The sequence below is a fragment of the Myxocyprinus asiaticus genome, chromosome 49, assembly GCF_019703515.2.
Source record: "Myxocyprinus asiaticus isolate MX2 ecotype Aquarium Trade chromosome 49, UBuf_Myxa_2, whole genome shotgun sequence".
Taxonomy (NCBI): Eukaryota; Metazoa; Chordata; class Actinopteri; order Cypriniformes; family Catostomidae; genus Myxocyprinus; species Myxocyprinus asiaticus.
Window position 1 is genome coordinate 9,877,265 of NC_059392.1, and position 12,896 is coordinate 9,890,160.

Below are 12,896 nucleotides of genomic sequence, written 5' to 3' on the forward strand. Positions count from 1 at the left end.
ATAATATTCATGGAGTCAGTAACAACAAAGTCCCTTTCCAGGCAAGTCTGTCTACTTGGCGGCCATCTTGGGAACACCATTTTCTATGAATACAAGCAGCATAAAAGTACAGCTCCTATCTACTTGAATGGGGAAAGACCAAAATCTCCAAAACGGTTGGTCAAGATCGTGATCAAAAAACATGTTTCAAATCAGCAGGTAAATCTGAAAACAATGGTATCATACATTCTGGTTCTTTAGCTCAGATTGTGCTAAAAAACGATTATTTTTCAGGCCAGTTCAGCTAATGCGCATACGCGTTCTCGAGTTGACTGACAGGCGATCTCTGTATCTAAAAGCTGATTGGCTCTTTTACCTGTTAAGGCTAATTTATACTTACTGGGCGAACAGGCTTCTTTTAGTTAGCCTAAGATGATGACGAAACGCAGTGAAGTTTTTGTTTTGCCAAGGTGTTCGTTTGCCAAACGATGTTTGGTTACATTTCTGCTATTTGCGCACATCTCTGAAACGCTTGACCTAGTAAAACTCAGCTAGTGAAAGAGATTGGTTAAAAAGTAATCGTGGGTGTGTTTTGGATGTGACGTTTCATATTTACAATCAAGTGTGCCAGCTGAGGACTAGTTACCTAGGGTACTATTGTTAAAAATGGCCTGAAAAACCCAGACTTTCTGTTGTACAAATATTACAACAGAGACAGCTGTTTAAAAACTCATTTTAAAACGACGCCACACATAGTATTAATGACAGCTTCATTCGCCTAGGGTGATCTAGTTCGTCCAGAAGAAAAAAGTTTCCATAGTATAAATTAGGCTTAAGGCGGGACTTCTTTTTCTACATCCTCCATAGTGGGCGTTCTAATTTCTCCCATTCATTTTAATACAATTTGTCCGTCTTTGGTTAAACAGTCTTGGGTTACACCATTCCTATCATTTTATGAATCTTATCCAATCAATGGAGACAGTAATTCACCACAGAAATCATTTCTCACAATTTGTATTGAAGCAAACAGACACGCAAAGTCAAGAGTCTTACCATTTTATTTGTGGCTTTGTCAATAACGAAATTTTATTTTGTGATGTTCTTTATATTAAGATATACAAGTAGAAAACAATTTCTTTAAGAAACAGTTGAAAGGCACAATTTGTTTTTACAAATATATACAATTGGCTCTAAATTATAAATATAGAAAACGACAAAAAGCAAAACCAATAATAAAAGTGCCAGACAGAAAAACAGGAATAAAACGTTTCAAGATACATACATTCAGTAGCATGTTTTCTTTCAGCAAACTTATTTTCTATGCAATAAATTAAGTAAATGGTGTATTGATATTAAAGTGAAGGCAATGAATCGAGATGCTTACAGTATTGAACACATTCCCATGTAGGGCCATGAGCAAACAACCATGGCAGCACTGTATCACACAACAGACAGAAACTCTTTTAGACTGTTTTAGTGCAAATCATACACAGAATAAGTAATGAGTACTTTCTTAGTAACAGAGGGTAGATTTGACTTTGTCCCACTTTCCTCACCTCATCATATAGTGCTTTCATCATTGTACAAGACACTATATTAGAGTGCATAACAGAAGCTTTAGTCCTGTGTTCATCTCTTTCATTGGCTATTTTTGGGGAGGCACCCACTGAATAAGATATGGATACATTTACTTCTAAACATTCATTTAAATTCTAAAGTTAAAATGTAAATTATTAGATGCGCTAAAATATTAACTGTAGGAATTAATAAAACTAATGACAGTAAATCGGTCAAATGCTTGAATTTAATTAAATCTCATGGGAATTACACATGGTTTGTGTACAATAACTATAATCAGGAGAGAGAAAGTACTGTACAAGTAAATGCACAAAAAACATTCAAGAGCAAATCTGTTTGAGCAAAGTCTGTCAGCATTAATTGGTGATGTGGCTGAAAAAAATTCCCTTAAAGAATAAAACAAGAAATTTGTGCTGTGAATAAAAAATAATGGATAAATAATTAATATTTAATCTCTGTCATGAGGCTAAATTTCACATATAAGATGAAACATGTCTTAATGCATACAATAAACATAATGGATACATATTATCTGATTTGGTATAAAAAAAATGACATCTTTACCTAACAGATTTCATCCTGAGATAGGGAGTGGTTTTACACCACAGAGTCAGTAATCTCTGTAGGTAAGTATTTGGGTTTTTGTTCAAAATTGATATCTGGCTATTGCTGCAAAAATATACAAGAATGTATTTTTCATTTGCATAAAGAACGACAAACAAACAAAAATCAAAGCTACAAAACAAAGAATTCAACCACCGAGCACAGTCGAATCAAATTTTTAATTGGTTCTGAATCGTTTGTTCTCGTTTACTTTTTTTTAATCTACACAATTACAAATATCATAGTATCACTAAAACATAAAATAGAAAAAAAAGCACGGGTTGTCCCTTTAACATTAAATTAAAATAATAATCAAGTAATTCCTATACACATTACCAATGTTTTGGTAATGCAGGTATGCAGGTCATGTTACATAAAATTTAACTTTTTGAACCTATTAAAAAAAAAAAAAAAACATCTAACAATGTGGAAAAGTGTCACTAGTAAAACTAGGGCATAAAAGTGCTTAGTTTCAACAAGATAAAAAGCTTTGTTGGTCTTTCTTGATTTTAACCGAAATGCATTTTACACCACATCAAACATTGATGTCACAGTCTCTTTGTTTCCTAACTGGGATGTATGGAAATTATCTTACAATCCAGAGCACAAAGAAAATTTTGTAAGATTACTGAAACTAGATGTGACTAAAGACCTTTTGAGATCAATCAACCAATCAATTTACTAATAGACCATTACTATTTTGTCTTATTTCACTGTAAGATGGGGGACAGCAGGAACGACTGTTCTACTTTAGAACAACAGAGAGATAAATAAAAGGCAATAAATACAATTAAACATCTGCACATAAACTGCACAGGAGAATGTGTTTAAACATCTACATTCTATTGTAGGTTCCAAAGGCACATTTCAACAGTAGCCTGTTCTCTTGCTCCTTAGGAAAAGTGTTTTGTCTACCAGAGATTTATTGTGGAAAAGTAAAGCTGATGACTGTTCAGCGAATAAAAACAAAACAAAAAAAAAACATGCTTCTCGCTCAAGTGAACCCTGTTGTTTGTTTTGCAGATTTGAGGCTTGACAACTTCACTGGAAGGCAGAGCGCAAGCTAAATATACTATACAATGTGGTAGGACATGACTTAAACCTGATATAACTTTATATTGGACTTAAAACAAGCCTTAGGGGCAGTTTACACCGAACATCCGTTTGCACTGTTTTTCCATTGTATTTCTATGTAAACGTGCAAGATGGAGGTCTTTGACCATTGCGCCAGGTTTTGCGGTTTTTTCAGCATCTAGCGAAGGAGTGCCACATTATTAAATGCCATGTCAGATTAAAAGAACGTCAGCTTTTAAAAGTGCATCTCGTGGCAACTAAGTTCTGTTCTATTCATTGAGCTGCATCCATTTTTTTTTTTTTTTTTTTTGCGCAAAAACATGTTCAGTCTAAATGGCCCCTTCCCTATCTTTGGTTAATCAATGGTATTTAAATCCCCAGTTCAGGAAATTCAAGAAATATCTATGAATGTTACAACCGGGATGACCACCCCAGTAAATATCCTGATGTTCTGGAGAATAGTAAAAAGACAAACTGTGAACATCGATCATACTCGATGTGCATGTAGGCAGAAAACGAGCTCTTGTAACTTTCCGTTTGAGCAGATATTTGGACACCAGATTAAAACAAATGGCTTCTCAGCTAACAATTGTTGTTCTCACAAACTGGTCAGAACTATCTTCCTCTTTCGTGCGAAGCAGAACCTCATGTTTGCGAGACTGAGGTCAGTGGTGGACGTGAAGATCAGTGGTGAGACTACAGCCCTGAGTGTGTGTTTAAAGGAGCGTCAGACTGGAAAGGGTCTCACTCGGGTAGTGGATACTGAATGATGGACTGGTGTGGTTCTGGTCCGTTCCACAGCATGCAGTTCAACACCTCCCGTACATTTATGATGGCTTCAGAGCTGCAGTGGCCGTTGGGCAGTGGAAGCATGTGCTGGTCCATAGGAGGGAGAGAGATGAGACACAATGAAGAAGATGAGGACGACAATGTTTGTGAGGGAGTGGAAGGAATAAGTGGAGGATGAGGAAGCTGGAGAGGAAGAAGAGAGACTTGATGAGACCATGGCTGCTGATTAAGGTGTGTCTGAAGAGGCAGGGACAGTCTGACTAGGGGGTGTTGTTATGGAGTTTAATGAAAACAACAATTCCAAAAGGTCATTCGCCGGCACTGAATTGCTTTCCTGTGTGGAATCGCTCTCTTCTCGTGGCCGGTGCTGTTGCTTTTGTTGAATTAATGCTTCAAAGTTCAAGTAATCCACCGCAGATCCAGATGGCCTGGAGAGATCATCTACACTCAGGCCAGCTTGAGTGCTAACTGGTGAAGAGGGTAAGGAATTGTAAACGGTCAGGTCCAGGATTTCCTCCAGAGGGTTTTTTAGAGAAGGGAAAGAAGGGAAGGAGATGGGGTCCATGTATGGAGTCGAAAGGCTTGCCAGGCTGGGACCTGGCAAAGGCGAGGTGAATAAACTGGACAAGAACTCCTGTTGCCTCTGCTGTATCAGCCTCTGATGTTCCTCAGCCTGTCGCTGCTCCTGCACCTGCTGTTCCTTCTCCCGTCGACGCTGCTTCACCTCCGTGTCCATCCTGAAGAGCTCCTGACGCACCTTCGACACGCAGGTCTCTGGGATTTTTATACCTGGGTAAGAGAAAGTGGGACAGAGCAGATCAAAGTAAACATTTTGCAGATGCTTTTATCCAAAGCAGCCTACAGTATACTTATTACAGGGACAGTCTACAAAGGAGCAACCTGGTTTAGAAAATGCTTTACTCAAGGACATAAAGGTGATGTGTCATTGATTACTACCCCTTGCAGGATTAAAACCTACAACCGTTTTGTTACCATCTAAGATGGATGACGGTGAATACTCACCAACTTGCTTGTTGTTGCCTTTTGTCTTAAGTCGGACAATTTGTAGAATGCTGGAGCTGGTGACATCAGCGACTACATCAGAGACCCGCTTCCAGACGCGAAGCAGAGCGCCACATAGCATGTGATACTGACGCAACCGAGTGCCCTTCAAGCACTCCTGACCTTCCTCTACCTTTTTACACCTCCCATTCCTACAGCAAACACATATACATGTTAGACACTTTAACTTCAGTGAGGCTGGTATGATGTCAAAGACATGAATGGCTCTTTTCTCACCAGTTAGCATGGCTACATTTCTTGAATGAAAAAGTAAACCGACTCTCCCAGCTTTCCTTTGCCTCCTCTGGAGTGACCTGGAGCAAGAGTAACAAACATAACTCAAACAGTGTCATACACCCATATTTGTTCACTCATTTAAATGAATAGAACTACTGTTGGTTAGTACCAGTAATGCTCACAAGATGGCAGCATTGACAAAAAGAGCACTACATGTGTCACATTTAGGAAGGATGGCATTGTTAAACGGTCATATTTCATTGGTTCATTACCATAACACATTTTATTTTCTGAGCTTTAGAGTTTCTTCATGGAAAGGTAGTTCAACAGACCTTGCTGTATTTTTTCTTGAGGTTATCAAGGCTTTCCGTGTGGGTCTGCTTGCCGATGTTTGGTTTGTAGATTATCATGTTGTGTTCCCTGCCCTGCATGGCTAGCAGCACGCATGGGTAGTTACCGCTAAACTGCACAGGAGACAGACATCAACATGTTCAACAACAGAAACAACAGTGACTTACAAGCTGTAGGTTTACATGCCCAGTTATAATCGAGCTAAAGCAGGTTTTTGCGGAGTTGAGCTACAGTCTTCATCAGTCTGACCAAGTATACATGACACAGTTTGTAATAGCAGACGTCCTTCGTTACAACATACTGAGAATGTGATATAGATGTTTCCCGGTTGACTTTTTGCATCATACAGTTGAAGTCAGAAGTTTACATACACCTTAGCCAAATCCATTTAAACTGTTTTTCACAATTCCTGACTTTTAATCGTAGAAAACATTCCCTGTCTTAGGTCAGTTAGGATCACTACTTTATTTTAAGAATGTGAAATGTCAGAATAATAGTAGAGAGAATGATTTATTTCAGCTTTGATCTCTTTCATCACATTCCCAGTGGGTCAGAAGTTTACATACATTGTTAATATTTGGTAGCATTGCCTTTAAATTGATGAACAGGGTCAAATATTTTGGGTAGCCTTCCACAAGCTTCTCACAATAAGTTGCTGGAATTTTGGCCCATTCCTCCAGCCAGAACTGGTATAACTGAGACAGGTTTGTAGGCCTCCTTGCTCGCACATGCTTTTTCAGTTCTGCCCACAGATTTTCTATTGGATTGAGGTCAGGGCTTTGTGATAGCCACTCCAAAAACTTGACTTTGTTGTCCTTGAGCCATTTTGCCACAACTTTGGAGGTATGCTTGGGGTCATTGTCCATTTGTAAGACCCATTTGTGACCGAGCTTTCTGGCTGAGGTCTTGATGTTGCTTCAATATATGCACATAATTTTCCTTCCTCATGATGCCATCTATTTTGTGAAGTTCACCAGTCCCTCCTGCAGCAAAGCACCCCCACAACATGATACTGCCACTCCCATGCTTCACAGTTGGGATGGTGTTCTTCGGCTTGCAAGCCTCACCCTTTTTCCTACAAACCTAACGATGGTCATTATGGCCAAACAGTTCAATTTGTTTCATCAGACCAGAGGGCATTTCTCCAAAAAGTAAGATCTTTGTCCCCATGTTCACTTGCAAACTGTAGTCTGGCTTTTTTATGATGGGTTTGGAGCAGTGGCTTCTTCCTTGCTGAGTAGCCTTTCAGGTTATGTCGATATAAGAATCATTTTACTGTGGATATACACTGGCGGCCAAAAGTTTGGAATAATGTACAGATTTTGCTGTTTCAGAAGGAAATTGGTACTTTAATTCACCAAAGCGGTACTCAACTGATCAAAAAGTACAGTCAGGACATTACTGATGTAAAAAAAGAGCACCATCACTATTTGAAAAAGTCATTTTTGATCAAATCAAGACAGGCCCCATTTCCAGCAGCCATCACTCCAACACCATATCCTTGAGTAATGTTACATTTCTAATTTAGTACTAGAAAATCACTTGCCATTATATCAAACAGAGTTGAAAGCTATTTGGTTAATTAAATGAAGCTTAACATTGTCTTTTTTTTTTGAGTTGCATTAGTATGCAATAGACTGGCATGTCTTAAGGTCAATATTAGGTCAAAAATGGCAGAAAAAGAAAAGCTTTCTCAAGAAATTCGTCAGTCAATCATTGTTTTGAGGAATGAAGGCTATACAATGCTTCAAACTGCCAAAATACTGAAGATTTCATACAAAGGTGTACACTACAGTCTTCAAAGACAAAGGACAACTGGCTCTGACAAGGACAGAAAGAGATGTGGAAGGCCAGATGTACAATTAAACAAGAGGATAAGTACATCAGAAACAAAAAGAAAAGGTTGGAGAGAGCAAAGAAACACAGACATTGGACAACAGATAATTGGAAAAGTGTGTTATGGATCTTAACCCCATTAAGCTTTTGTGGGATCAGCTAGACTGTAAGGTGCGTGAGAAGTGCCCGACAAGACAGACACATCTATGGCAAGTGCTACAGGAAGCGTGGGGTGAAATGTTACTGGAGTATCTGGACAAACTGACAGCTAGAATGCCAAGGATCTGCAAAGCTGTCATTGCTGCACATGGAGAATTTTTGATGAGAACTCTCTGAAGTAGTTCAAATTTTTTTCCAAATTGTAATAGTCATTTTTCACATTATTAAATGTCCTGACTATACATTGTGATCAGTTGAATGCCACTTTGATAAATAAAAGTACCAATTTCTTTCCATAAGAGCAAAATCTGTACATTATTCCAAACTTTTGGCCACCAGTGTAGATACTTGTTTACCTGTTTCCTCCAGCATCTCCAGCACAAGGTCCTTTTCTGTTGTTCTGGGATTAATTTGCACTTATCGCACCAAACTACGTTCATCTCTAGGAGACAAAATGCATCTCCTCCTGAGCGGTATGATGGCTGCATGGTCCCATTGTGTTTATACTTGCGTACTATTGTTTGTACCTTCAGGCGTATGGCGATTGCTCCCAAGGATGAACCTGACTTGTGGAGGTCCACAATTTTTTTTCTGAAGTTTTGGCTGATTTCTTTGATTTTCCCATGATATCAAGCAGAGAGGCACTGAGTTTGAAGGAAGGCCTTAAAATACATCCACAGGTACACCTCCAATTGACTCCAATTAGCTTCTGATAGGCCTAAAGGCATGACATTTTCTGGAATTTTCCATGCTTCTTAAAGGCACAGTTAACTTCTGACCCACTGGAACTGTGATATAGTCAATTAAAAGTGAAACAATCTGTCTGTAAACAATTGTTGGAAAAATTACTCATGTTATGCACAAAGTAGATATCCTAAACGACTTGCCAAAACTATAGTTTGCTAATATGAAATCTGTGGAGTGGTTAAAAAATTAGTTTCAATGACTTCAACCTAATGTATGTAAACTTCTGACTTCAACTGTACTAGCGTGGAAAACCAAACAAAAGTCTGCTATCTAGCTTCTCAACAGCAATACTTACACAACCAGCACAACATGGAAAACTTTGCAGCTGTTTTCATTTCTTACATTCTTTGTGCTTTAAGTTAGATACAAATCAGATGTTTTACATTGTGCTAGCATTTGCCATGATACCTCTATATATATATTTTTTTGCGCTCAACTTCCAGGTTAAATACACTCTAAATACACGTTTTTCATAGCATGCACACAACGCCAAGGCCAATAGTGGTTGAACGATGTATATACATGCATAATGAAGCCGAGCCACAATCGCATTATTTAGCTCTGTTAGTTAGACTTCGCAAAAATCTGACTGGTGTGATTTTAGTCGGACTAAAGCATTGACATGACATTTTAAAAAGACAAATTACTGTTATAGTAATTTCCAACTGAAATCAAACTTTTAAAGTGCATGTAAATGTAAACTTACTGAATGATAAATATGAAATGCATAAATGGCACATGAACCCTACTTCACCTTTGAACAGAAACCTACCTGAAAGGTTCTTCCATGGAACTTGTCTTTCCTGTGTTACTAAAAAGAAACCTACATGCAAATTTGTAAATATGAGATGCTCTTTGCCCAAAGACTCACTTTATGGGACAAGTAGAAGCCTTCATCCTGGTTGTTGAGAGTTTGGACCTTCTGGAGAGCCTCCAACCACGGCATACCTCTATCTACACTTATCTGCACAACAAAATAAATTGTTTAGTCAGAGATGATGTTTGTGAAACAGGTCCACAACTGTTGGACAGCTATTATGATTTTATATGTCCTTTCAAAGTTCAGGCTATGCTTGGGAGACAGAATTTAGGTCTAAAATTTATGTGAAAGATAAATTTCTAGCAGGTTTAGGCTATTCACTGTCAAATTTCAGACAAAGAAGTATCTGTGGATATTAGTCTGGAAGCTGGTGAAACAGTCCTCATTGTGTAAGCTGTCAAACTAAACTTTGCAGTTGACTAAAGGAATGATTATCGTGTGTTTTTTAGTTTGTGTCACTAATGAAACTCCAGTGCTTTGGACATTTTTTATAAGCTCAGCTGTTAAAGATTCAGGAAATACATTTTGCCTTGATTTGAGTGTAGTTTGGAGACCACTGACAAGAGCAAGAAAAAATTCAGCTCAACTTGGAATGTCTTTAATGCAGACTTCTTAGAAAGAAAATTAATGTATATTCTTGACTGACCTTATAAAGGATAACTTGGCCATCTTGAGGGTTTCCAGCAGTCAGAAACTTCTCGTGTGTCTCCTCATAGATCTGATCATTACCTGGAGCCAAATCTGATAGAGAACAGAGAAAGCAGATATTTGGTTGTGACCTAAGCAGGTCAACGCAACTTAATTAAAATGTACTAAATCACAAACAAAAATTGCTTCTCACCCAGTATTCCCATGTCATATTTGCCCTCTTTCTTGTCCTTTTCGATCAAGTAGTCAAAGTTGTCTGTAAAGTACTGGAAAAGGGAGTTCTGTTTGTGCACCTCGAGGCCCAGGATCCGGTTGAGGAACTTAGTGATGTTGCAGTCTGACATGAAGGGCAGTCACATGGTTATGATAAGTGTGTGCATATGTCTGCTTAGCGTGTGAGGATATGCGTCCAGTATGTACAAAACAAACATGATTACTTTTGTGCAAACCTCACCTTTCTCAATGTTGATACCCAAGCGTGACTGACTGCAGAGCATACCTACGTCCTTCATACCATGCTTCATGTCTGAAATTAGGAAGCATAGAGGGGTTTTGGTGAAATCAAAGTTCAAGATGATCCAGAATGTCCCCATGCATGCACAGAAATGCATAATGTTTACCTCTAAAGAACATGGCATCGCCACCAGGATAGTCCTTTGGAGGGGGTACCTTGCTTTCAATCTGACCAAGGATGGCTTTGGTAATCTTATCAAGAGCCTTGGTACCATACTGTGAGGCAAAACATATCACGGGTTAGTCCAAGACTTATCTCAGTATTTTTTATCAGTGTCATTGTTCTGTGCAAAATAGTTACATACTTTATTTTCGAAGTTGTATTTGCTTAAGTCTCTAGACTCTGTGGCTCTCCTGTCACCATGAGTCAGAGCACCCTGTGAAAGCAAAGGACAGTTAAGAAATGTCAATTTCTGTCAAAGTAGAATGATCCATGTGTCAAGCTTTTATTTCACAAGCCCTAAGCTGTGATCATTTTGGTCTCTGAGACAAATTTCAGAGAATGAAAAAGATTTCTCTTGTCTTAGGGCAAAATTGTCAGTCTTTGATCGCTTTGTGTGACATGTTCACCGACGGCCAATTAACTGCCTTTTTGATGAGTCTTTGCTGGCAACGAATTTCAGGCAATGTCTGAAATTGTGCATCACAGTCATGCAGTATGACTGCTCCTACACTGGCCAGATGACAAAACACCCTGTCAATGCTGTCAATCTTGGCTAAGTCTTGGCTACAATGTGCATCATACAGTCCAAAGATTACCAAAGTTACCAAAGATCTTACTGGGATCACATCAAACAATCTGACAAGCAACAATCATAAAGAACTGTGCACCCAAGCTTAAGTTAGGTAATATATACACAAAAGCTAAACCGGGACTCAAGCACTGACTAAGAGCCCGATCAGAGAATGTTTGCTTGTCAAGAACGTACCAGGCTCTCAAGCCTCTTTGCCACGATAGATGCGAATCGCCGCTCGCCTGCCAGTTCGGAGATGAGGAAGATGTACTCTGGTGCTGTGACCTGGTTGGAGCGATGAGTGCGGCCTAAAAACAGAAAGTGTTGTAAGTGGTTGTGGTAAAGGTCTTTATGGGAAGAGAGTTTTGGTCACAAGGTTAGAAGTTGTGGTTGGTGCAGGTGGAATTATTGACGCTGAGCTGGACTGGGGGTGTTGACATTGTAACCATGTTTTTAACAGCATCAAAGCACTTTTGATCTAGCCTAAAGCTGTTAGTAATCTGCCCCACTTAGAGTAGACACAAAATTGGTGCATGGCAACAAACAACTTTATGTTTTATACTTTCTGTAATGCAAACATGAATCAGTTCTGTTGGACTTAAAATGACAGAAAAAAGTTCTAATCACCAAACTGCTGGATAGCTCTGTCGGCACTCCAAGGCAGTTCCAGGGTCATATGAACCCTCCGCCGCTGATTTTTCACCCTTCTGTCAGCCTGAAGTGAGATCCCCGAACTGGCTGCTTCTGATATGATGGCTACCAACTGAAGAGCGAAAGACAAAATGAAAAGAGTGAAAGTTTGGAAGTGCTTTATAACCTAAAGGATTGGGTTTCGTCTTTGAGGTGGAATAAAATGTTTAAACCAAAAATGTGTTTTACTCTGCAAATCTGCTGGCTCTACTCAAGCTCTTAAATGTCTCACCTTGTTTCCATTCATAAAGCGATCCTTCTCTTTGATGTTGATTTGGTCGATGGTGTAGCCCTGCTCAGCACGGGACTCGTATCCGACGCTGCCATCAGGCCGACGCACCACTCTGCCTTTACGTCCCGTCATCTTAACACACAAAATTAGTTTAATGCTACAATGCAACCTCAGTTTTGTCTTGGAGGTATAACTATCCTTGAACCATAATAAAGAAATAAAGAAATTCTTACCTCAGATACTTTTTCTGGACCTCCAAATTTATCTATGAGCTCATCTAATGTATTGAGAGGTAGTTCTTTTCCCAGCTCAGAGATCTTGTTGAGAAGCCCTTGTTTCATCTCCTCTAACCGCACTAATAAGGAAGGGAGAGAACTCAGTATATAGTATACAGAAACTACACATACATAAACCAAAAATTAAAGTCAAAAAAACACTAAAAACATACCCATTTGATAGCTAGTGTGATTGACGAAGATGACATCATCACTGTTGTCCTGGACAGAGTCAGGCGAGGAGTTGGAGTCACTGTCCATGGCATCAGATTCAGTGCTGCTGTCATCACTGATGTTGATAATAACTCCTGCCATGTCAGTACCATGTCTGGCTTGCTTGGGCTGCCTTGCCCGTGGCTTACCTGCAGCAGAACGTTCAATCAAATCTTATTTTTAAAAGCAAAGACCTACGGGCAAGGACGTATGTGCAGCAATAATAAAGCGAGACAGGACTCACGTTTCCTCTTGTTTCCTGCTCCTTTTTCTCTTCTCTGCTTCTCTGATGGGAAGTGTTTGAGGACCAGAGACTGAAACACACCCCTGAAAAACACAAGTAGCTGTGATGTTAC

The 12,896-nt window shown here is 39.2% G+C and overlaps 1 protein-coding gene across 3 annotated transcripts in view; it reads right to left on the reverse strand.

Annotated features, from left to right (window-relative positions):
• Positions 1 to 1,019: 1,019 nt before the first annotated feature.
• The window catches only part of LOC127438407 (protein strawberry notch homolog 2-like), a 60,511-nt gene continuing 48,634 nt past the window's right edge, over positions 1,020 to 12,896 (reverse strand). For all 3 annotated transcript variants that reach the window (XM_051693967.1, XM_051693968.1, XM_051693969.1), the window contains 16 exons: positions 12,785 to 12,867; positions 12,501 to 12,689; positions 12,286 to 12,407; positions 12,053 to 12,184; positions 11,758 to 11,893; positions 11,326 to 11,438; positions 10,702 to 10,773; positions 10,504 to 10,612; positions 10,338 to 10,409; positions 10,077 to 10,220; positions 9,882 to 9,976; positions 9,287 to 9,379; positions 5,655 to 5,786; positions 5,323 to 5,399; positions 5,047 to 5,237; positions 1,020 to 4,812 (listed from right to left, as the gene is read on the reverse strand). In XM_051693967.1, the coding sequence (XP_051549927.1) occupies positions 4,250 to 4,812; positions 5,047 to 5,237; positions 5,323 to 5,399; positions 5,655 to 5,786; positions 9,287 to 9,379; positions 9,882 to 9,976; positions 10,077 to 10,220; positions 10,338 to 10,409; positions 10,504 to 10,612; positions 10,702 to 10,773; positions 11,326 to 11,438; positions 11,758 to 11,893; positions 12,053 to 12,184; positions 12,286 to 12,407; positions 12,501 to 12,689; positions 12,785 to 12,867 (2,323 nt within the window). In that variant the 3' untranslated portion in view covers positions 1,020 to 4,249. The remainder of the gene's footprint in view (positions 4,813 to 5,046; positions 5,238 to 5,322; positions 5,400 to 5,654; positions 5,787 to 9,286; positions 9,380 to 9,881; positions 9,977 to 10,076; positions 10,221 to 10,337; positions 10,410 to 10,503; positions 10,613 to 10,701; positions 10,774 to 11,325; positions 11,439 to 11,757; positions 11,894 to 12,052; positions 12,185 to 12,285; positions 12,408 to 12,500; positions 12,690 to 12,784; positions 12,868 to 12,896) is intronic.